The sequence below is a fragment of the Emys orbicularis genome, chromosome 14, assembly GCF_028017835.1.
Source record: "Emys orbicularis isolate rEmyOrb1 chromosome 14, rEmyOrb1.hap1, whole genome shotgun sequence".
Lineage (NCBI taxonomy): Eukaryota > Metazoa > Chordata > Testudines > Emydidae > Emys > Emys orbicularis.
The window spans coordinates 11,240,590-11,266,001 of NC_088696.1; the positions used below are offsets into that span (position 1 = coordinate 11,240,590).

At 42.6% G+C, this 25,412-nt stretch overlaps 1 protein-coding gene across 1 annotated transcript; it reads left to right on the top strand.

Annotated features, from left to right (window-relative positions):
* Nucleotides 1-8,078, top strand: C14H16orf46 (chromosome 14 C16orf46 homolog). Its single transcript, XM_065416845.1, has 3 exons — nucleotides 1-58; nucleotides 495-734; nucleotides 6,782-8,078. The coding sequence occupies exons 2-3, from the start codon at nucleotides 528-530 to the stop codon at nucleotides 7,838-7,840; spliced, it is 1,266 nt and encodes a 421-aa protein (XP_065272917.1). The 5' UTR covers nucleotides 1-58; nucleotides 495-527; the 3' UTR covers nucleotides 7,841-8,078.
* The last annotated feature ends 17,334 nt before the right edge of the window (nucleotides 8,079-25,412 follow it).

Here is a 25,412-nt window from a genome sequence, read left to right on the forward strand (position 1 = left end):
AACCGCAGTAGCAGAGCGACCTGTGCGGCTCCATGTCCCTGCGCCCCGGGACCGAAAGGTGAGGCGGGAGGGCAGCACGAGGGGCAGGAGAGAGCCCGGGAATGGGGTGACGATGGGGAGCCTGGTGGGGGGGAGGGCAGGGGAGAGCCCGGGAATGGGGGAGCCCGGGGGGGGGAGGGCAGGGGAGAGCCCGGGAATGGGGGGAGCGCGGGGAGGGCAGGGGAGAGCGCGGGAATGGGGGGGAGCGAGGGGGGAGCCCGGGGGGGGGGAAGTGCGGGGAGGGCAGGGGAGAGCCTGGGAGGGGGGGATGTAGGTGGACAGGGGCTGGGGGAAGTAGCTCAAAGAGCAGCCTAAGCTAAGGGACTGGTATAAAATATCCAATTCTGGTTCTTTAGTTAAAAAACTCCTTGCAGCCCTCAACTCCTTGCATTAAAATTAGGATATTTGCACAATAATTGCCAGATTGATTATTTAAGACACAGATCTTATTGCAGCTTTAAAGGGTAGAACCTTGGGGCACTGGGACCATGATGAACTCCTCCAAGAAGAATGAACTAGATTTAGAAAAAAGCATTACCAATAAGAAAACAGAAGAAGCCAAGTGGCAATGTATCTACCCAAATGAGAGGAGAGAGAGGAATCATGTTTATACTCTTCTTAACATCAGCGAGAACGTATTTGAACAAGATGAAAGGTCTTTGGAATATGTCATCAGGACAGGATGGGAGGAAGCTGTAAGTTACATTTTATATCTTGAAAAATGACTTAGTAGCCTGAAAAAAAATTCTCAAATGCAGTTTTGGAACATTTGCTAACAATGGCTATTTAAAAATGCATTTGTTTTGATACAATGTAGTTTGAAAAGTCAACAGATACTGCTTTGGATACCTTAAAGCAGGGGTGGCCAACCTGAGCCTGAGAAGGAGCCAGAATTTACCAATGTGCATTGTCAAAGAGCCACAGTAACATGTCAGGAGCTCCCCCTCGCCCCTAGTGTCTCCCACCCACCACGATCAGCTGTTTGCGGTGTGCAGGAGGAGGCGGCGCAAGGGCACGGTAGACTCAGGGGAAGAGGCGGGGGCTTTGGGGGAAGGAGTGGAGTGGGAGTGGGGCCAGGGTCTGGGGCAGAGCCTGGGCTTGAGCAGTGAGCACCCTGTAGCACATTGGAAAGTTGGCGCCTGTAGCTCCAGCCCCGGAGTTGGCACCTATGCAAGAAGCCTCATATTAACCTCTGAAGAGCTGCCTGCTTTAGCAGGTGCGGGGCCCCATGCCGGGATGCGAATTGTCTCGCGCCCCCCTCCCCCGCCCCAACTCCGCCCCCTCGGATCCCTCCCCAAATCCCCGCCCTGGCTCCGCCCCCTCCCTGCCCCCATTGGATCCCTCCCCAAATCCCCGCCCTGGCCCCACCTCTTCCCCAAGCACGCCGCATTCCTCCTCCTCACCCCTCCCTCCCAGGCTTGCACTGATCAGCTGTATGCCGGCGCAATCGCTGGAGGGAGGGGGGAGAAGCAGGGCACAGCTTTTTTTTTTCCCCCCGCGCCGCTGGCAGCCCCGGACGTTGCGGGGCCGTCTTAGGCGCGGGTCCCCATTCCGGGGAATCGGCCGAATCGGCTTAAAGCCGGCCCTGAGGTTGGCCACCCCTGCCTTAAAGCCTCTAAACCAAAGTCAAAGTTGAGAATGGGGGGAAATCATGACAAATCAACAGTTGATTGTTTTAAACAAGATATTTAACACTACACATGTTTTAAAAAACAAAAAGCTAGGAGCTTCAAAATAGTTGCAGGGAGCTGCTTAAAAAGCAGAGGTAGGTATGGAGGAACTTTAAGAACATACTGAAAATATTGTTTAGGATTTTATTCTTAAACTAATAGAGATCTAGTTTGTTACAGCTGCAGATTAGTCAGCATGAAATGGAATATACAGAAAGGACCAACAGCTGCAACCTCCACACAAACCAAAAAAAATCAATGAACAATACCTGCTTAGGGGGGAGGGAAAATTAGGATAAAATGCTTTGATCTAGGTGCAGAAAAACAAGAAGAAAATGAAGTATTCTGTTCCTCATTTAGCATGTGTAGTAGAATGAAGCAAGATAATTACATGTGAAAAACAAAATAAACTTAATCATTAGTTAATCTATAGATAAACTAAGCTGTAAATGATCCTTTGAACCAATTAAAAATAAGATGAGCTTTGTGGAATCAGACACTTGCCATCTTTATTTTTAGTTTAGTATAAAGGACTGATCATCTTCCTCTAGTTCCTTCAACTTTTGTAAAGTGGACATACAACTGCCATTTTTATGTCTATCACTGTCTTGTAACATAGACATATGGAATACCTAAAAACCTCACTAAACCTTCAAGTAAGTTCCTTTCCTGTAGCTACAATGAAGTTGAATAGAAGGAATATTAATAGTGGTTAGTATAAATGGTACTCACATCTGTTTGAAGTAATTCTGATTAAAGCTGCTTCTCACCTTTTTACCTACAAAACAGATGAGATTCTTGAAGAAAAGGCAAGTAGGGTTGTGATGGTTTAGTTAGCTTAAGAATTTGGTGTACATTATCCATTATATCAGAGTAGTAACAAATAGTTCAGCTGTGGGGACAGATCACTTGTATCACAGAGGGAAATGGCTTTGGAGGCTTCTGGTTTTCTGTAGTTTTAAGATTATGAATTTTTCAGAATGACTGAGTACAATGGGTTCAAACCTTGCCATTCTAGGGTAGGATTACCATATGTCCAGGTTTTCCTAGATATTGCCTCTTTTTTGAGCCTCCGTCCTATGTCCAGGTGGATTTTTTCAAACAGGAAATGTCTGGAATTTTTTCAGAGCAGATGCTGCAGCTCAGAAAGAGCCCTGATTGGACCGCTTCCCGATTGGTATCTCCCCTGCATCAGCAGCTGTTTGGTCCATTACCCTGCAGCCAAAGCTGCTGGGTCCTGCCCACCCAGGCCTAGGGAGGGAGTCCATAGGGAGGCGCTGACTGAGGGCTGTTGCTGCTTCCTGGGCTTGTGCCAGCTGTCCTGCCACCATGACAGGGAGCGACACTGCCCCCCACCTCCAGCGAGTACCACTGCCGCAGGTATCCCCTGCAGTTCCCCCTTCCCCCTCCCAGTGTCATCTTTTTGGGAACCTGAAATATGGTAACCCTATTCTAGGGAGGCTTAGATGGTTAAAAATAACTCAGATAAACAACTGTTTTCTATCCAGTGTTAGGTGTGGACATTCTGGTGTTAAAGTTGTCTTTTCCCCCCGCCCCCACCCAGTGATGCAGTCTTCTAGATTGGTTTTTTGAAACCTATATTTAGGGCAGACCTATCTGTATAGAAAAGCTGTTTTTGTGGTTAGGAATACAGTTAGTGGGGTGAGGATAGTTTTGGATAGTCTATTTTGTTGTAACTTCTTGATTTGAGTAGATATTTCTAGGTCTAAGTTCTCTGGTACCTGCTGATATAACTGAAAAGCTAAGTCTTTCTAAACTTTAAAGGTGTGATCTGCAAAGCAGTTTAGGTGCTTAAGTCCTGTATGCAGCACCTCTGCACTCTGTGAAATTCCTGCTTGGCTGCCACCTAACCCTGGAGACTAGTGGTTTTCAACTGGGGGTCCACAGACTGTCTCAGGGGTCTGCAATAGGTAACTATGAAAATTAAATTTCAGATCCCAGGAAAGGCATTCCGTTTTTCTGATCAATCAAAAGTATGTGAATTCCCCCACATTTTACAGGTCAGAACCTGGAAGTGTTATCATTACCATAGAACAAGGGTCCCCAACGCGGTGCCCACGGGCACCATGGCGCCCGCGGGGGCATCCGTGTGCACCCACCTACTGGCCACCGGACAAGCAGCCGCCGAAATGCCACCGTGAAGCGGCAATGTCAAGAAGCGCTACTGCCGAAATGCCGCCGAATTTCGGCCGTGACGCCTCTTGATGACACTGCTTCACAGCGGCATTTTGGTGGCTGCTTGTCTGGTGGCCACAGTCCTCGGCGGCCAGGGCCGGCTCCAGGCACCAGCTTACCAAGCAGGTGCTTGGGGCGGCACGTCCAGCTGTTCAGCGGCAATTCGGTGGACGGTCCCTCACTCCTGCTCGGAGCGAAGGACCTCCTGCCGAATTGCCGCCGCAGATCGCGGCTTTTTTGTTTGTTTGTTTGTTTGGCTGCTTGGGGCGGCCAAAACCCTGGAGCCGGCCCTGTCGGCGGCTAGTCATCCGGCGCCCGCCCCACGGAAACCGAGTGGCTAGGCAGCAGTTCTGCAGAAAAGGACCTAGGGGTTACAGTGGACGAGAAGCTGGATATGAGTCAACAGTGTGCCCTTGTTGCCAAGAAGGCTAACAGCATTTTGGGCTGTATAAGTAGGGGCATTGCCAGCAGATCGAGGGACGTGATCGTTCCCCTCTATTCGACATTGGTGAGGCCTCACCTGGAGTACTGTGTCCAGTTTTGGGCCCCACACTACAAGAAGGATGTGGAAAAATTGGAAAGAGTCCAGTGGAGGGCAACAAAAATGATTAGGGGGCTGGAGCACATGAGTTATGATGAGAGGCTGAGGGAACTGGGATTGTTTAGTCTGCAGAAGAGAAGAATGAGGGGGGATTTGATAGCTGCTTTCAACTACCTGAAAGGGGGTTCCAAAGAGGATGGATCTAGACTGTTCTCAGTGGTACCAGATGACAGAACAAGGAGTAATGGTCTCAAGTTGCAGTGGGGGAGGTTTAGGTTGGATATTAGGAAAAACTTTTTCACTAGGAGGGTGGTGAAGCACTGGAATGAGTTACCTAGGGAAGTGGTGGAATCTCCTTCCTTAGAGGTTTTTAAGGTCAGGCTTGACAAAGCCCTGGCTGGGATGATTTAATTGGGATTAGGTCCTGCTTTGAGCAGGGGGTTGGACTAGATGACCTCCTGAGGTTCCCTTCCAACCCTGATATTCTATGATGATTCTATGAAAAGGTTGGGGACCACTGCCATAGAAGCTCACAGTTTAGTGCCCTTTCTCACGCTGCATCAAATGCTGGGCTGAGCATGTGCAACATTTATAATTGAATTCTGTTCAGTCAGTTTTCAGTTTAAGACTTCTATGGTAGGGGTCCATGGACCACAGATTAAATTTCCAAAGGGGTCCGCACCTCCATTTGAAAACTTGTTGGGGTCCACAGATGAGAAAAGTTTGAAAACCACTGCTGTAGATGCCATAGGCGCCGACTCCGGGGGTGCTCCGAGGCTGGAGCACCCGCGGAGAAAAATTGGTGGATGCGGAGCACCCACTGGCAGCTCCCCGCCCCGCCCCCCTGCCCCAGCACACCTCTGCCTCCGCTCCGCCTCCTCCCCTGAGCGGGCAGCCACATCCTGCTTCTCCCCCCCCCTCCCTCCCAGCGCTTGCGCTGCGAAACAGCTGTTTCGCGTGGCAAGCCTGGGAGGTAGGGGGGAGGAGGAGGAATGCAGCATGCTTGGGGAAGAGGCAGAGCCAGGGTGGGGATTTGGGGAGGGATCCAATAGGGGCAGGGAGGGGGCGGAGGGCCACGAGCACCCACCGGCGCCAACAAAAGTTGGCGCCTGTGGTAGATGCTTAAACTCACGCTGCCTAACTTTCCATTGTAAAAATTTCCCAGGTGCTTAAGTTTTTAAACTCTAGGGCATGTGCCCTGGTGATCCACTCTAGGCATCCAGATGCTTATCTCCCACCTCGGCCCCAAAGTGATTCACAAGCCAGGGGAAGGTAGGCATTTGGCTGCATAAATCACGTATGGGGCCTAAGCAGCTAGGTGGCCTTTGAGCATGACTCCCAGATCAGGTCCCATTCAGATTCATGTCTCTTTTCACTCATTGCTTTTTAATGTAAATGGTTTTCTCATAATATGAGTAAGGCTTTCCCATTTCCTTGTACTTTGGACTGTGGTTCAAAAAGAAGCTTTTCTCTTCTCCCAGTGAAATCACTTCTCTGTGTAGGTGCTGTGCTTTTTGTGTCCTGTTTCCACCTCTAGTTTATGGTCACTACTTCTATATTTGGTAAGAGTCTGCCTTAATTTTTCACATTAAATTGTGCAGAGGTAGGCTGCTAGTGCAGAGCTCTGAAAAGGGATCTTGTAAAATGGTATTTCAGTTTTTGAGCTCTTAATTTTAAGCAGTCAGTAGCAGGTGATGTGGTTTTCTCCTCTCAGCTGGAAGTTTGTCCTGTTGAAGCCTGCAAGAGATTAATATTAGTGAATCAAAAGCTAAGTAAAATCCACTCCTGGTCAGCAGTGGAACATATGTTGTTTTGATTGATTGAAATGGCACTAGAAATGCATTTGTTTTGTACATGGATCATAAAAGAAACATCACAATTCTGTTCTGTACTCAGTTTAGTAAAGAAGTGGGAACTAAGGAAAGCTATAATAATCTCTCAGATCCAAGACTTTGGGGGGAAGAGAACATGTTTTTCTTTCAAAAATAATATAATGTAACGGAAATTGGATTTTTCATGGTCTTGGATATCGCCTCTGAGGCTTGCAGTGTAGGACTCTGTAGAACAGCACTGCAAGCATAAAACTAAAACAGGCATGAAAATCTATGGAGTCTACTGGTTTTTCTGTCAATAAAAATCTTCGAATACTGGGTTTTTTTTAAGTGGGCCTGGCTAAGAATAAAAAACTACTTGTTAATTTGGCCCAAACAGTAAACCTAAGTAGCATCATGAGTGCTAGTAGTTAACCATTACTATTACATTTGTACATAGTTAATTTTTTTTCTTGTGAAGAAAGCAACTAGTATTTAGATTTAACATATTTCTCTGTTCCCAGGTGCAAGGCTGGGGTAAAGCTGCTCCATTTGCCTGCCTTCAGTTGCAAAAGCAAGCCAAGAAATCAAGGGCAAATGAAACCATCAACAGTTGCCTGTTTTGCTTAGATATGAGGCAAAATAATGACAAAAGTGTGAGCCAAGAAACCAAGACTACAAGAGATCAATCAAAATCTGATTGCAAATTAAGCACATGTGCTATAGATGATACCGTTTCAGAAAAGAAAGAGGTTCCAGTCCATTCTAGTGAGTCTTCCAATTGTTCTACCACCGATGGAACTAAGAGAGAAAGTTGTAATGGCAAGTTACGCTCTATTCAGACATTTCAAGGTGAAAAGAAAAGTTTGCCAGTAAAGGAATACAGTATATGGCAACCAGAAAAAATGAAAAACCCAGAAGCCCTAAAAAATAAAGCTGTAAAGACCCCTGAGCCTACCATGCCTGCTCCAGATAGCTCTGAATCTTCAAACTTAAAGTCTTTGCTGATATTGCCACCAGTGAAAGATGCAACTACAAAAGATAGCACAGATCCTTCTTTTAAGAAGAGCATAGCAGCTATCTCCCAGGCAAATCAGAAAATGCTCAATGCTACTTCAGCTGAGACTGCTTCCGGTAGTAAGGGTACTCAAACAATCGAACAAAAGGGGGGAAAAGAAACTGACTGTATCATTCATGATACAGTGAAGGAGAAACAAATTCACGAACCATTATCCTTTGTCCCAAGGCTTCCAAAAGCATTTCTGCAAAGAGGCCCTGAACAGTTTCACTGGCCCTGTGCTCTTTGGCCAGATAGAAAAATTACAACCACTTCTAATTCTGTTTCTTTGAGAAAGAACAGTCATCTTGCTAACATGCAGTTTCTGCATACAAAAGGAATACAGTACACAAAACATGATGAGATCAGAGGTCCTTTCACCAACAGTATTAAAAACAGAAGTCTCTCAGAGGCCAAGCAAGGAAACGAATCAAAAACACAGGCGGTGCAACTGCTTCCTGGACTATTCCCTTCCTTAACGGTCAGCCATGTTGCAATAACCGCAATGTCTTCTAGACTGACCTAACATTTTTATACTGTAACTTCATGTCATTTTCTTCTATTTGTTTGAACTCATTATATGATGAGAAAAGGATTGAAGATACATTGTACTTGTGCTCCGTGTGAGCAGACTTGCCGTTTGTTAATTTTTGTAGATGCTACTTATATGTATCAGTTTATAATACTATACATTCCTTCCAAATAATTTAATTTCCAGTTTATAGATTAACTGTCTATTGTATACAATATTCTAATTCCCATTGCCCCATATTAATTTATTTAAGGTTCTACTGGAACTAAGTGCATTCACCTCATTCAGGTGCAGCCCTCATGAACAATTAGACTGTGGGGCAAGCTGGGGTGTGAATCTATCCCACATCAGTCTGCCCTGCTCTAACTGTCCATGTACACCCTGCTGCTATATGTTAAGTTTGTTACAGTGCTTTGGGTTAGTCCTCCTTAGCTCAAAGCACTTTAACAACCGTTAATGCACACAGACAGTTAGGAGCATGTCAGGCTAATGTAGGATAGATTCACATCCCAGCTTGCCAGTGTCTAATTCTTCATGCAGACAAGGCCTAAGTATGGTCATGGGGTACCTGGCTCAACAATGCATTTTAGCACAATCTTGAGTTCATTCTTATTCAGCAAAAGCCATTTAAGAATGTTCTTTATTTTAAGTATGTGCTTCAGTTTCATTGAGATCCATGGGGCTGAATATTTGCTTAAATGCTTTGCAGAACTGGGACTTAAACGAGCAGCAGAACTAGTCCAGTAGCTACAGAACAGCAGCTCTTTCCCAGTGGCATGGTTAAATGTTCAGTTCCTACGTTTGTCCTGATTCGTTTAAGGACTATAAGTATTTTTTTGTGTATGCTTCCTTGTTTTGTTTTCATATTTTATTAACAGAGGCCAGACTCATCTATTATTAAACAGAGGGACTTTGATATCAAGTTTTATCTGTGTTAAATGTACATTTCATTTTGACTAATTAGCTATCACAGTTTCCTCCATAAAATACAGGTTAAATTTGCATTCACGACTTAGGATAGCTTAAATAAAAATTATCCACATCCACAATGACTGCGTGTTTCTCAGTAGTCAAAGATTTTCTGTGACTGGCAGCCACTTATTTATTCTCTCCCCCTTTTTGATGCATTTGACAGTAACTTGGAAGTAATAGGAAAGATAATACCAGTTAAAAATTCCCAAATATCACATGTTCCACTCTTATGCCAGAGCTCTAAACTCACCATCTAGCTGATTTAAGATTCAGAGAATCAGTCATAGGAGATTAAAGTTAAATCCAGAATTTATATTTTTATAGTATGTTAGTTTCAAAGCAGTTTACAGACTTCTACATATTAACTATTTACTCACCCTCATGTATGCACTGCTTGAGATCCAAAAAGAGAGAGGGTAAGCTCTTTCTAGCAGCAACTAGAAGCAAAGGCTAAGTAATGAAAGGACTTTTTTATTTTAAAAAGCTACATGAAGAAATCGCCCACTATTGATGTGCAATAACTTCTAGGGGAGAAATACAGCAGCCCTTCAATAACACACATCACTGTTGCATAATAGTTTAGGGCAGATGTGAATAATATTGTTTTCCAGTAGAAATTATTGCGGGAATTAAAGCAGAGTGCAATGGCTCATGTTGCAATGTGGGCAGGCCCATGCCACCACTGTTCTTTTATGAAGTGGTCAGGCCTTCTGTTTGAGCTTTAACAGCTGCAAGAGATCACTTGAAATACAATATAGTGGTACTAGTGTGGAGGGAAGAGTGCCACCTACTGAATGTTCAGCTAGTTGGGGTGAGAGAGGAACCCATACCAATCTAGGTGCTAGGCATTCAACTCTAAGTTGAGATTAAGTACTGCCTTTTTTTTTTTTTTTTAAATCTTCCTTTATTTTACTTCCTTTTCCTGAAGAGTGATTATGGAAAATAAGCCCCTTTGACAACAGTCACTGGTGGCAAATTCCATACCTTGCGATAAATTTAGAGAATACATAGTTCTAAGATTATTATTTATATGAGTTTGGGTCAGACTAATGGGGTCATCCTCAAAGGGGAATAAAATCATCAGTTTGATAGCCCAGCTTTTGCAGAGTGTCCTGGGGCAAAATTACTGAGCCATTATCCCTTACAAGACCTGGTGTTTTATTTCAACGAGGCTTTAGCCTGAATAATAACTGTAGGATTTGTCCTTGTATTTCCAATGTAAGATTCCTTCCTTCCTCCCTCACCTTTCCTTAAACATTTAGAAAAGTTCTTTTTATAGTGGCTAGTTTTGAAGACATCTGATATGCTGTTGTGCATGCTTACTGGTAGAAGTTGTGGACATATGTGAACTACCACAAGAAAGATACATTTAAGTAGAAATCCAGCCAGGACAATGAAAATGAATTCTTCTTACCTACATTCCATTCTGTGAAGTAATGGATTTTATGGTACATATGGCATAATAGAAGAATTGAGTGCTTTGTATTATAACTTTAGTTCACAAATACTATAGCAAGATAGTTTGTTTTTCCACTTGGTGCTCTCATGCTTTTAAAACAGGAATGGGAATATGCGGTTATTTATTCAAAAACAGAACTGGCTGTAAATAGTCCTAACGATTTCCACTCATTGTTTTGTAGAGGAAAATATCTATTGTATTTTGTTTACAAGAATCAAGGCAATAGAAAGTCGAGGGGTCTGTCTTAACTATGCAATTTGATCACAGTACTACAGTTGCACATGTCCAAATATCTGTCAGAATAGAGACATCATTCGGTAGGTCAGTTCTCTCTCTCTCTCTCTCTCTCTCTCTCTCTCCCTCCCCAACATCCATTTTATAATAGCTTAACTCCCTTTTCAAAATATGCCCAGTTGTTGTGTATCTCCACTTGTCTTGTGCTTTTAGGTGGCAACACCCTAGCCAGAAGGACAACTGATGCAATCTGCCTTATATCTCTATGGTCTTAATTAAAAGTAGCAGTAGTAGTAAATTCTCTAATGATTTATACTATAACACTGTATTTAAATGTAAAATATCCTTTTCTGTAGAAATAAACTGACATTTATATGAGCAGGAATATTTAAGATATATTTGAATAAGCACTACAAATAGAAAGCTGGTGTCTCTCTCCTAGTCCCCAACATTGTACTTAATTTTAAAAATACGCTGTAAGAGAAACATCAGAAAACCATTAAGACCAAATGAGAGCCTTCACAAATAATCAAAACATGTAGAAAGAGCAAATCAGTCCAAACATCTGCTTTCCAGTCCTCAGACAGTACTAGATAGCGCTATTTAAACATTATATAAGCACCTGTGAAATTACTGACATTTCCATGGCCTGAAAAGAGGGAAGGTGGTGTCTATCAGACAATTGAAAACACTGATGCTTCAAAGAGAAAATAGAAAAATGATCTACTAGAAGGAGAAAGTCACAATATCCATGTTCAGTATAGTAATTAAATAAACTTGCATTAACTGGACGTCAGCACAACTGATAGTAAATAACTTGACAGATGATAGGAAAAAGACTGGTTACAGCAGAAAGTTATGAGCCTTGCTTCTGCAATATCTAAGTTTTATGGGTGTATTGGATAAAGAATGACTTTAAAAATGAAAGTACAGATATTTTTAAACATCTTCATTTTTTTTCTTAGCTTTTGTAATTCACTTTCAGTAAGAGTACTTATTGTATTTGTGATAATTAGTTTTACATTCACACCCCCTCCCTATTCTTGTAGATCTAATTTACATTTTATAAATTTATTAGGTATTTTAATGGCAGCTTTGGTAAACTACAAGTAACAGTAACGAATACAAATATTTAAAAACTCCGAACACTAGCAAAGTAAAGATCAGAAAGGCAAAAGGACATATTTCCCTACAGTTAGAGAGTTTGACTAGCACCTTTCATTTTGGTCAGAGAATTGAGACAGGGAGAAAAGAGGGTCGTAAATGTGCCAACCAAACCTCAGGATAACATCAAACTGTGTAGAGGCCAAAAACTGCTCAGTTACTTGTTTATATCATTATAAACAGCAACATTTGGCACTAAGATGTTAAGAATTGTTACAGCTACTCTATAGCCCTCATTTATCAGTAGGTCAGATTCTGATGTCAATTACCCCCAACTGAAAAAAATCAAGAATTTTTTACATTAGAAGTATTGCACGCTGTAAGCCTGTGATGGAACCAAGACTAAAACCCAGCTCTCTTGCCTCTAAATCTTGTTCTCCAACCATAGAACCACCCTTCCTTCCCTCCACTGTCTTCTGTGGAGTTGTTCTGGATTTAGGCTGGCAAGGCTGAGATCAGAATTTGGCTCAGAGAGTAGAATGCAATTGTAGCTGCGTGGTGAACTTGGAGACTGTGCTAAGGTGTGGAACACCACAAGAGTTCCTCTGAGTGAGTTTCAGCTTCCTACACAATTGCAGTTACAGGTGAGGATTTCATGGCAGATCAGAAAAATTCAAGTGAGCCTTTGCAAAATTAACCTTCTCATATTGATTTGGGTTGGAAGGAAAAGTTTTTCTTTGGCAGGATGATATGAGATGTTGAAAAGTCATGGAAATCTGTGAAAGTCATGTCCCTACATAACTGCCCCAAAACTTGTACAGTAGTCATCTCTTAATATGACCACAAAAAGAGTGAAAAGGCCTGCAGTCTCTCCTGCAGATTTAGGACTTGCAGGAAGAGCTGAAAAGAACTTTTATAAGGGAGGTCAAGAGGAAAAAAATCCTTTGTAAATTTCAGGTGCTTTGGTTCTAAAGAGGATTTGAAGAATTATAATCAATTAATATCACCACCACAAATGCACTTAGCTACTGCATTAATGATTAGGTTTTTTTATTTTTACGGTTACAAAATCCACTTATATTAATGTACATTTAACATGCTTTTGTACCTCCAGGTAAAAGGCTGGGGTAAAGATGCTCCCTTCACCTCCTACCAAGTACAAAATAAGTCTAAAAAGCCAAAGACAAAGGAAACACTCACTCACTTACCTCACATAGATATAGCACCAACTACCAAAAAAGAATTGGCCCAGGCAACCAAGTCTACCAAAGATCGATCAAAACCTAATTGCAAATTAACCACATGTGCTGTGAGAGAGAGAGTTTCAGGAAAAGAAAAGGTTCCAGTCTGTTGCAGACAATCTTTCAGTTGTGCCCCTATGACCGATAGCACAAAAGGAGAAAGGAGTAATGGCAAATTGCATGCTACTCAGGCTTTTCAAGGTGAAAAGAGTACCAAGAACTTGCCAAGAAACAAGTACAACAAAAGGCAACTGGAAAAGCTCATAAACAAAGCCCTGAAATGTAAAGATATGAGCCTGCCACACGTAAGCCATGGTAATCTTCATGAGATCCTCAGATGTATGACCTTAAAGACGTTAGTGGTTCTGCTTCAACTGAAAGAAACAGCTCCCTGTTTGCATCTAGAGCCTTTTTTTAAGAAGAGGAAAGCAATTTCCATCCAGGGAAATGAGAAAAGTCTCAATACTGCTGCAACTGAAACTGCTTCCTGTATCCTAGTACTAAAACAAAGCAAGAGGGTGAAAAGTGACTTGTTGACAGCATAAACAATACAGAGATGGATCAAATAAAAATCAATGCACTACCAATTTTTGGTCCCTCACTTCCAAATGTCTCATTCTTTGAGAGATTGCATGTGTCCTTTCCACAGTAGGTGTTTGGGTGCTCCAGTGCACAGTTGGAGATTTTACCCTGAGCACCCTCTGCTTTCTCACACACACCATACAGGCATAAAGAGCCAAGCTGCCAGAGACCCTCTTCAGTTCCTTCCTACCACCCGTGAAGGTTGATAGAGCTCCTGGTCCTTGCTTCTGCAAGTCTTTACTTGATATCTGTACATAGTACCTGTAGATAGCGTCGTGAGTTTAAAAAGTAAGTTTTTGTGGTTCTGGCAACCAGTTTGGGTGCTGGCCACAGTATTGGTGATATGCCATGTTCTCCAGATTTCAAGCTCTGCCACTCTTGTGGCAAGACAATGCCTAATAGTGACCCTTACCCCAACTGCCTCGAGTGCTTGTGGGAAGTTCATGTGAGTGACAAGTGTGGCATTTGTAAGGTCTTCAAACCCCATTCAAAAAAGGACAGGGCAGCCAGATTAAAATATTCACTGATTGAATTGGCACTACGGCCTCCATCTCACCCCTCTACCACAGTCTGGGTACCCATCATGTCGGCGTCAGTCAGTAGGCATCTCCAGTCTACTGATACTGAGAGGCAGATCGGCGTCACAGGTGCCAACAAAGAGACATTGGAAATTGCACTTAGTACCAGAGTCCTCAAAAGACTCAAATAGGATAAGCTCTTCTAAAGACTGAGGAGGGTGTTCAAAGAGGAAGCACCTCTAAACAGGAGAGTTCATTGACTCCAAAGCCCAGTGCAGGCCTGTTGAGACCAGCTCCTTGAGCACCTTCATTGGCATCTCCTTGTGCCATGTGTCTTCCCAGTACCATCTACTCCTGAGGTGTTTGATGCCGTGAGAGAGTTGTTAAAACTCTTGGTGCCACCATCACCGGTTCAAGAGACTCACCTGACACCAGCGGCTAAGACACCCTCTAGCACCTTCACCTCATCACTGAGCAGCTCCAGGGTGCCAGTTAGGCTAGTACCATCTAGGAGAAAGCCACAGATGATCTCCCAGGAACCCCTGTCTTTAGATTCTGAGCTTCTTTACTGGCACCAATCAGTATAGCATCAGCTTGGTCTCAAGAAGCAGCTCCTTCCTCACCAGATTTTGAAGTGAGATCCTACGTATCCCAACCTAGTTGGTCCCATTCGGAGGGGGGCCCTGATTTCTGCATCAGTATCAGCTGGGAGCTTATAGAAGAGGCCTTTGGACTATGCATGTTTGGGGACTAGGCCATACCAACGGCCCTTTTGGAACCCCTGGGACTTCCTCCCTACAATCAAGAATGTCCCTGGAGCCATCTCAGCTGGCTTCATCTGCTGGGTATCAGGAGCATCGTCTCCACAAGCACTATAGCATCAGTACTGAGCCTGACACCAAGCAGAGTCAGGATCCCTTTCATGAACAGCCACAAGAGAAGCAGGCACTGAACCATCCCCTGTACTGTTAGCATCCTCTTCCTCATCCATGAACGAGGCAATTGTAGCGGAGCCTATTTCTTCACCTCTAGATGATTTTTATGACTCCTCAGGAGTTGCTGAGGAGATGGCTATGGCCACAGTTATCTACCCAGATGAGGTCCGGGAAAAATCCACAAGCTGGTGGACATTCAGACATCTGCGGCTCAAGCTAGAATAGCTCTGCCGATAAATGAGGCTTAGAGCCTACCGAGGTCCTCTGGCAGACTCCAGCGTCCCTACTACCGACTGCAAAAAGAGCAGCAAGATGACACTGTCTCCTCCCGGGGGTTTGAGCACCAATATAACCATCATCCTCCAGGCTCCCTTGCAGTGCCAGCAGCTAATGAAACAGGAAGACCATGGCACCAGGCTTCAACCCCAAAAAATTCAGAGGAGGAGAATCCTGACTTATTTGGGAGGAAGCGTCATTCCACAGGCAGATTACGGCTTTATTCCAGAGGGGTATTGCAAACCAGCAAGACTTGCTGGGATGCTACAATTTCATCCTCTGGGATACTGTTTTGAAGTTAAAAGACAAGCTCCCAGATGAAAGGTGTGACAAGTTAGACTCTCCTTCTGGGAGGCCACCTGATGTACTGGGGTTTCACTGAGCCCCTCCTGCTCCACCAGCCTGGATTCCCTCTCCCTGCTTTGCTGAATTAGGCTCTCCGGCCTCTTGCAGCGCGCGCGCACACACAGGCAGGGCCACACCCTACTTTCATGTGGCAATTCATCAGGGACACAAAGTTTCTGAGATTGACTGTTAGTGGCCACCATTATCAGTTCATAGTCTTGCCCCCTTTGGGTTCTCAGCTGCCTCACATGTTTTTACAAACTGTACAACAGTGGTGGCAACATTCCTCCAGAGGTGGCAACATTCCTCCAGAGGTTAAGGGCCCATGTATTCCCCTACCTGGGCAACTGGCTGATAAGAGGTCAATCCAGGTCGCCACTGGTGTCCAGCATTTGCACAATCTGATCCACCTTTGACATGCTAGTCATCCTGATCAACTCAGACAAGTCAGTCCCATCTTTAGAACAGAAAATAGAATTTATTGGAGTGGTCCTGAACTTGATAACGGCCAGGGCTTTACTGCTGCAGACAAGATTTCATACAATGCAAAGCCTTATTCTGGACTTAAAGGCAAGGCTTATCCTCTCACCATGATGAGAATTTGTTTAAGGCTGCTGGGGCACATGTCAGTATGCATTTATATGGTCCAGTATGTCAGACTGCACCTCAAACTCCTTCACAGCCAGGTGGCAGAAGTATATTCTCCAAGAAAGCACCACATGGACATGTTAGTGCACATACCAATTCACATCCAATATTCTATGGATTGGTGGATAGACTCGACCAATGTGTGCATGGGAGTTTTTTTGCTCCATTTCACACTCTTAATTTAGTCACAGATGCCTTGAACCTAGGATGGGAGGCTCATCTGAGCCACCTGCAGATGCAGGGTCTCTGGTCTCCCCAAGATCTCAGTATACACAAACATCAGAGAGCTGCAGGCTATCCACTTAGCTTGCATCACGTTCCTTCCTTGCATTAGGGGAAGGGGCATATTGGTGCTCACTGGCAATACAACCACCATTTTTTATGTGATTATGTAGGAGGAGCCCAGTCCTCACTATTCTGTTGGTAAGCAATTCCACTCTGGGATTTCTGCATCAGTAACGCTATACTTTGAAAATGGCCCACCTCCTGTGGACTCAGAATATGCTGGCAGATCACCTGAGCAGGTTGCTTATCCATCACCATGGACTGGTCCCTTTGCCCAAACATAGCAAGGTCCATTTTCCAGCTCTGGGGAACTCTCCAAGTAGATCTATTTACAACAAGGGACAACAGAATGTCACCAGTTCTGCTCCAGAGCAGGACATGCTTTTCTCCCATCCCTCTTCTGACAAGAGTTCTGCACAAGGCCAAACAGGACAAGGCCAGTCTTATACTAATGGCCCTGGCTTGGCCCCATCAATGCTGGTTTTCACAGCTCTCGGACCTCTCAATCAGTCCCCGACTGTTACTCCTGCTTCACACAGACCTAGTTTTGCAGAATCACAGCCACCTCTTCCATTCCAGCCTTCATGCGCTTCACCTGACGGCCTGGAGACTTCAGAGGTCCCTGCTCCAGAGAACTGCAGGAAGTATTGAATAGTACAAAACAATCAATGAGGACAACTTACCTGGCTAAGTGAGAGTTTTTCCACTTGGTCGAGGCTGAAAGGGGTCTCCCCCATTCTTACTTCTATTCAGCAAGTGCTGGACTATCTTTTCTATCTGAAACATCAAAGATTAGTAGTTAGCTCCATTAGGGTACACCAAGCAGGTATATCAGCATTTCACCCTTGTGTGGATAGCCACTCCTTTTTTTCCAACCTGATTTTGTAAGATTTTAAAAGGGTTTGGATAGGCTGTTTCCACATGTAGAGTCTTATTCCAGCATGGAAACTGAATTTAGCCTTAACGAAGCTGATGGGTCCCACCTTCGAGTCTCTAGCAACCTGTTACACCTCTCAAAGAAAGTAGCATTTTTAATAGCCATTCCATTGGCTAGGAGAATAGGGGAGTTTAGGGCGTTAGTATCATATCCTCCATATATTTTTTTTTATGCAGATAAAGTCTACCTTTGTCCGCATCCAAGGTGTTTTTCATAATAATAATAATAAAAAAAAAAAAAGTGGTCTCCTCTTTCCATATCAACCAACCAGTTTTCTTAACCTTCTTCCCAAAGCCTCGTGGTAATAAGGGAGAGGAGTCACTCCAAACACTAAATGTTGGAAGAGTGTTAGCATTCTATTGGAACAGACTAAAAAGTCTTTCAGATCTTGGTCTCAATTTATTGTTGCATTTGCAGACAGAATGAAGAGTTGCCTGGTTTCCATGCAAAGGATTTTTGTTGTAGATATCTAGTTGTATTCGCCTATGTTATCAGTTGGCTAATATGAACCCTCAGAATAGCGTATTGGGTCATTCAACTAGATACAAAGCAGACTTTGTGGCATTTCTGGCTCGTGCACCTGTACTTTGCAGAGTAGCAACCTAGTCAGCATGTCACACATTTGCCTCCCACTATGCAATCTCTCAGCAGTCTCTAGATTGTTAAATTTGGACGAATGGTCCTCCAGTCCCTGTTCAAATTGACTCCAAACCCACCTCCAGATGAGACAGCTTGTGAGTCACCTGCAGTGGACTGGACATGTGCAATCACTCAAAGAAGAAAAAATGGTTTCTAACCTTTCCATAAGGTTGTTCTTCTAAATGTGTTGCACATGTCCATTCCACAACCACCTCTGCTTCTTCCCCTCTCTATCGGGAGTCATTCCAGCAGTAAGGAACTGAGAGGGGGGTCTGGGGCAGCTTGGCCTTTTATGCCTGCATGGTGTGCAAGACACAACAGAAGGTGCTTGGCCCTTCCTGATGAGTACTGCTAAGAGTAAAAACTCTGACAACTGTGCACTGGAGCCCCCAGACATGTACAGTGGAATAGACATGTGCAAAGCATCTTGAAGAACAACAGTTACAGAAAGGTTAGTAACTTTTTTCCTGCAAGATGACCCCAAGCAGCATCACTGGCACTGTGTTCTTTGTGAGACAGAAACACTGCAACTAGTTCTAATGCTATTGCCTTGGGAGAGAACAGTCAACTTACCAGCATTCAATTTCTGCAAAGAAGGGGAGTGCAGAACACTGAACACAATGTGGCTAGGGCTGCTTTTCATTAACAGAAAAGACCAGACTCTCAGTGAGGCCAAGCAAGGTAGTAGGTCAGAAATTACAGGTCCACTTATCTCAGAACAGCTATTGCTGTCATTAATAGTCAGCAAACTCACAATCCCTATGTTGCCTTTTAAACTGTCTGCCCCTCCCCCCCTTCTTTTTGGGACAATGTAACTTCACAGCAATAAACTGATTTGAGCTCATTGGACCGAATCTATTCAGTTTAGCGGATATAAAACTGGAGTAACTCCACTAGTCTAATTGAACAGAATTTGAGCCCACAAGACATACTGTGGTCATTGGCAGCAGATGTGGGCATATGTAATTATGTAAAATAGTTAAAGTATTTTAAACGAGGATTTAATTTCTAGCTAATGATTGAGCACTGACTTCTTCACCAGAATATACATGATGATTTCAGAGATGTTCCAACACCATCTCTAGAACAAAGGGAAGCTTACAGGTAGTCAGGGCTCCAAAATAACATACTTTAAAAAAGTTGACCAGACCCATATTGTGTTTCATGAAAACACTCAATACAATTCTTTTCAATTTATTGGAAGTAATTGAAAGGCATCACTACGCACTTTACATTTCCCTGCAGATGCTTACAACCAAAATACTGCATCCACCTATTAGGGCATGAGAACAATTTTTTTTTTTTAAAGTGTATTTCCAGCCACAGCATCCCTTTAAACAGATAATTTGACATAGGCAAAGTGCAGCTGAGCTGCGCAAATGCCGTGCTAACACTTCAGGGGTTGAGCACTGTCCTAACTTACACCTCTGCACCACAACTATGTCAGAACAAGATCTGACCCCATTATGGCCCAGTGTATGTAGACAGAAGTTTTGCATACACATCTCACAGCCCTGCGTACAACATCTGTACTAAAGCAAAACAGTTTAACATTTACTTTCATTTGGTCTTAGTGCTCTGACTAAGTGGGGACTTAGGCAGGATATTGGTACAAAATATTGGGGCAAGAGTAGAAATTAGACTGTTTTACCCCCCAAAAAGTACTAAGTTGGTGGAAAAACTGCATTGGGCACGCGAGAGAAAAGAGATAACAAGTGGTCCAAACCAGCATCCAATTATTCCAACCCAGCTCGATTTGTATGCAGAATATCATCCACAAAGGCAAAATTATACGTTTTAGGTGTTTACAATTTTGTTTCTACTTCTGTTCTGCCCATTTAAAATATTAAAACCTGATTTTCTCCTATGATATTTTGAGACACGAGTTTCCAATGAATATTAGACTTTGAGGTTTCATGTAGCCAGGGCAAAGTATACATAAATGTTTGCACTATGACTGTACAATATCTTCAGTATGAGTCACAGTGGACTTCAATGCAGCAACACGACACAACAGTTCAAGGCAAGAAAATACTATATCCAATTGAAACTGGACGGGGAATTAAAGAGGCAGAAGAGTCACCCATTTTGGACTTGATGACTCGTATGAGAAGTTCCACAGGCTCTTAATGACAAATGGTCAGGACCTCAGTTTAACAGCTCTTCTGAAACACAGCCCTGCCAAGAGCATTGTGCTCCTGGGGCATTAGGTCCGTACTGATTCACAGGCAAGAGTGACAACTAAGGCCAGCAGCTGGTTGCCTGGCTACATTTGATGATGTGACAGTAGTTTTAGGAGTGCCTATCACAGTTCCATAAGTAAAGTTGACTTTTGATCTGAAAACAACTATTTGCTACACGAAATACAGTCTACCCTTTCCAAAGTTATAGGTTTTACTCTTTGGATATAGAACGAATTTTCTGAATATTGATGAGTAAATCTGATAACCCTTTTAAAAAAACGTTAAGAAATTTAGCTCCTTGTCAGTCTATTTTTTGTCATAGCTCTCCACACTTCCTATACAGGTAACTCACTGAACTCTAGGGAACTAGAAACATTTGACTGTTTTCAGGATTAATGGGGTTTTTACTCTTCATAACAGTGTCTTCTTCACCAGAGGCTGAAGAATGTGGAATACCATAGAATTGTCTTTTCAAAAATAGCCACCATTTTTCATTTCTTTTATAGCTCTTATAAGTGATGCTCTACTGCTCCCAAACAGCATGTACTTTCCGTTGCCAAATTTAGGCACAGTCATACAATAAATACAAGACAAAAATCAGATTGAAATTAACTTTACTCCAACATATTATGCATCATTTACAAGATTACTGAAGTTCTTCATTGGTGAAAAGCATTATAACACTTATGAATAACTTACTTGTAGCTTTATGTATGTAACAGTACAACTTTAGAAGGAAACATGAGACAAATGCAAAAAAAAAAAAAACTTTTGGCACAGGTTTTTTTTGCATGCATTATACTAAACAGTTTCACAACTATTAAGACAATGTTTCTTCTTTGGGATTGCCACTTGTAAATTTTATATAAAACAAAAAACCCACTTGCTTCTGGCTGTTTATTACAATTTAATTGGCTAAAATGGCAAAAGTCAAATAGGAACATCCTTCTGAAACTAAAGTTTGTCCACTAGAAGCTAGGATGACCAGATGTCCCGATTTTATAGGGACAGTCCCGATATTTGGGGCTCTCTCTTATATAGATGCCTATTACCCCCCTCCCCCGTCCTGATTTTTCACACTTGCTATCTCGTCACCCTACTAGAAGCTCAAACTCCATACAGTGAGGGGATGAAATAGACTTCTGATATTTCAAATGCGGTTGACAAATCTAGCTGTTTCAATATGCTTTGGAACAGACTCATCCATGGAGTTTTGTACTTATCCATTCCAAGTAATTTTAAATACAAGTGAAACAATCAGGTGCTAAATTCTAATAAGTGGTTAAAATGAAAATAAGGCCAACTTGAAAACATGGCTCATAGCCCACCTCTTCCATATGTGCTCTTGCAAATATATGTAGAGTACTGTCTGCTCTGCAGCCAAGTGAGTGCTTGAAACAGGCATTGGCAAAACTGCACATTCCAAAATGGAGGCCACTGTTTGAAACTTATTAATCCACTTGATGTATTGTATCAGCAGCTTCTCAAGTTATCTAATGTTTTCCACCTAAAGGCAGTATAATGGATGATTTATGGGACTGTATAAATCAGAAGCAGCTCAGCAGATTGCTGATATTTTTAAGAAGCAGAAAACTCATTTGGGGATTTCCACTACTCCAGTTTTTAGTGAACTGGAAGAGTTATGCACACACAAAACAGACAAACTTTGCATCAACCTGACCAAGTCAATACAGAGTTGAACAATCTGGCCCTTTGTGTCTATTAATTGCATAGCAAAGGAATTTTAATAACTCTAGCTGGCAAATCCTTCCACTGACTTGTTTGCCATTCAAGCATGTAGACTTTAATGCACATCAATTACTTTAAAAAAGCTTCAGAGGTTTTGAGAACCACTGAAATTCCTGCGAATTTGCACCATGCACTCAGAAAAAGTGCACGGTCACTAACATACCCCCTACCCCCCGCATATTTACCACCTAGTGTTTACAGAGCGCGTTATGAATGGAAGCCTGTTTGCAGTAGGTTTGTTGAAACACAAGCACAGCAGCATTTTTAAACAAATCAAAGTGAGACTACAAAGGCCCACCTCAAAAATGACATTTTGATGTACGTTTATTTGGAACAACAGAAATCTTCACGTGAAGATTGTGTTGTCAAAATGACAAAGAGCATCCCCAAATTAGATTAAAGCAAAGGAAACTGTAGAGAATTACTCTGCACAACTTTCATGATAAAAGATCATTTAAACATAATTTGGTTGACCTCAGTGTTGTAATTTCAGCACCAGATATTCCTTTAGTAAATTAAGAATGATTTACATTGACTGAACAAAGCATACCCATATTATCCACATCCGTGCTTATCCAAGTACGTTCTACACCCGTAATTTTACATAGATAACCTTTTAATTTAAAACCTCAACCCTTCCAACACATATGCACCTAAAGTTAAGAATGTGAGCAGTACTCACTAATTACATTAGTCACATGCTTAACGTTAAAAATGTACCAAAATATTGTCAGGACCAGGACCTAAAATAGCAAAAATCAGTCATTTTGTTAAGTTAGAAACATGCTCTATTACCTTTTTATGCTAATTCAGAGTAACCACAGGTAATCATCTAGATGTACACATGAGTAACAGCAGAATTTAGACTCTTAAAAAAGGCATGGCATATGTGTACTTGGAGGTAACATTTTCAAGGGAAATTTATGAAAAAGTAATTTGGGAAAAAACAGATGTGGCTCTGGAGTGGTTTATAGCTTGAACAAGTTCAGCAAGACTAGTTTCAGTCTTAGTTTCTTTAAGCTGTTTAACTCTTCGCTGAATATAAATGCTTTATGCTGCTTTAGGATTTCAGATAACGTCGAAGAGAAGAGTTTCTATACACCAGCTACTTCATTTTGTGTACATAAAAGTGTACATGTATATTTAAGAGAGATTTATTATCCTAGACTGCCAATTTCTGTCAGGCTGAAGAAACAAAAACTTCCCTGCAATTTAAACAAAGTGTTTTTTCATGCTATCAAATAATAGATCAAATAAGTATTTACAAGTGTATACACATAAATGGATGCCTGCATATCTCCACAGTATAAACAAACATGCCTCCTCTCCGTTATCAGGGCTTAACGTAAACTTTTACCAATATATAATGACACCAATAAAAATGCAAGGCAACTCATTGTTAAGTTTGACATATCTAGTTTTTCAGATGTCTTTTTGCTTATATTTTGCAGAATATAAGAAAGGGGCTGCGCCCTGAACTTGTTTATGTCTCCTTTGTATTAATGAATGAAAGTGCAATATGTTTAATTTGCATACAAGTGTCAGTATTCTTTCAGAAGTGAAAGCCAGTTTTTTGTTTTGAAGTTGATGTATGCATATGTTCATGTCCAAATAAGGTATGTGCACATTACCAGTATGCCACTTCTCTGCCCAGGTGCATGCAAAATACCTTATTTACAATAAAAGCACTCAAATCCCTAATGTATATAAGTTAGAAGTGTCTACAATTGCATTACTTCTCCATTTAAATATTTTGTCCTTCGTGTTTCTCAGTAATCTGCATGCCATGACGGTTATGTGGCTGTATCCAAGAGACAATATAGACTAGTCTCTGGATTGCTTTTACTATCCTTTGAAAAACTGGATGCTTTAGACAGACAAGATAACATGCAACTTTATTTACAGCCAGCCAAGGAAAGTAGAGCACCTTCATCTTAACTCATGCTTCAGGGCACAGTAAAATGATTGTGACAGACCAGGAAAGAATTCATCTCTGGCTGAGAGAAAGTATTATATGGTTGTCTAAAGGTCCGATCCAAAAGCCCACTGAGAGCAACAGAGATACTATTTACTCCAATGACTTTAGATCGGACCCTAGAGCATTTTAGGGTTTTTCATTTTCCTTTGAAGGATCAGGTAATGAGCATTGCCAGCGATAGAATACTGGATTTGATTAACCAGTTGGCTGATTCATAATGGCAAAACGTACATTCAAGTTTTTCCCCACAAACAAACAGGTCATGGGATGCATGGTTAGGTGACCAATCACAGCCCATGTGAGTCTAGAATGGAAGTGGAGTTCAGAGTGGTCTAACACAGGTGTAAGAGATCCAATAGTTGCAAGGATGAGAAATTGGGATAAAACAGGAAATGCAAGAAAATAGTGCAAGTATGACTATTTGGAAACAAGTTTGTATGGAGAGGCTATGGTGAAACCATAGGCTATTTTAGGTGCCAAAAACAAGTCTCCCTTTATTCACCAGCCAGCCCATTACAGCCAACAAAAGGGTAGTGAAACATCTAAGTCATTGTTAACAATACTGGGAAAGAATCCTGCCTAAAATCAATTTTGCAGACTGACACACTTAAGGCAGTGCAAATTATTTTGGAAGGGCAGTGCAAGAAAAATTGAAATTGAAAAAAGAAAAAAAAATTAGTTTGGAAGAGTTAAATATTAACTGAAGATTTCAAATTAAGTTTTAATGCATTTGTTCAGTGCCTAGCACAATAGGGCCAAATTTGGTTGTGACCTCTCTTGTCTATTACAAGTGTTAATTAATAAATCCAGAACTAGGGATATATCTTCCTTTAGTGCAGGGGTCGGCAACGTTTGGCACGCGGCTCGCCAGGGTAAGCACCCTGGCGGGCCGGGCCAGTTTATTTACCTGCTGACGCGGTAGGTTCGGTCGATCGCGGCCCCCACTGGCCACGGTTCGCCGTCCTGGGCCAATGGGGGCGGTGGGAAGCCGCGGCCAGCACATTGCTCGCCCGCGCATCGCTCGCCCGCGCCGCTTCCCGCCGCCCCCATTGGCCCGGGACGGCGAACCGCGGCCAGTGGGGGCCGCGATCGGCTGAACCTGCCGCGTCAGCAGGTAAATAAACTGGCCCAGCCCACCAGGGTGCTTACCCTGGCGAGCCGCGTGCCAAACGTTGCTGATCCCTGCTTTAGTGTAAGGAATTTTCCACAGCCTCATTTTCATAATTTCCAATGTAAATAATTTTCTATAATCAGAACAACACATCACATTTGTTTAGACTGTAGGTAACTTTGGGACTCAAGTGACCCATGTCCATCAAAACAAGGTATATTTACTGTTAAATTGTTTTCATGCCTCTGGATTTTATTTAACAGTTTCAAATTGTGATAATACCATACTCATTTAAGGTAATACCCCAGTATCAAATGTTAATCCTGTGGGGGCTGGGAGAAATGGGGCCAAATTCAGCATCAAAGCCCTA

Coding starts and splice junctions, on each gene's coding strand:
- C14H16orf46 (XM_065416845.1), top strand. CDS start 528: ATGATGAACTCCTCCAAGAAGAATGAACTAGATTTAGAAAAAAGCATT. Junction 735..6,781: donor GGACAGGATGGGAGGAAGCT/GTAAGTTACATT, acceptor CTCTGTTCCCAG/GTGCAAGGCTGGGGTAAAGC.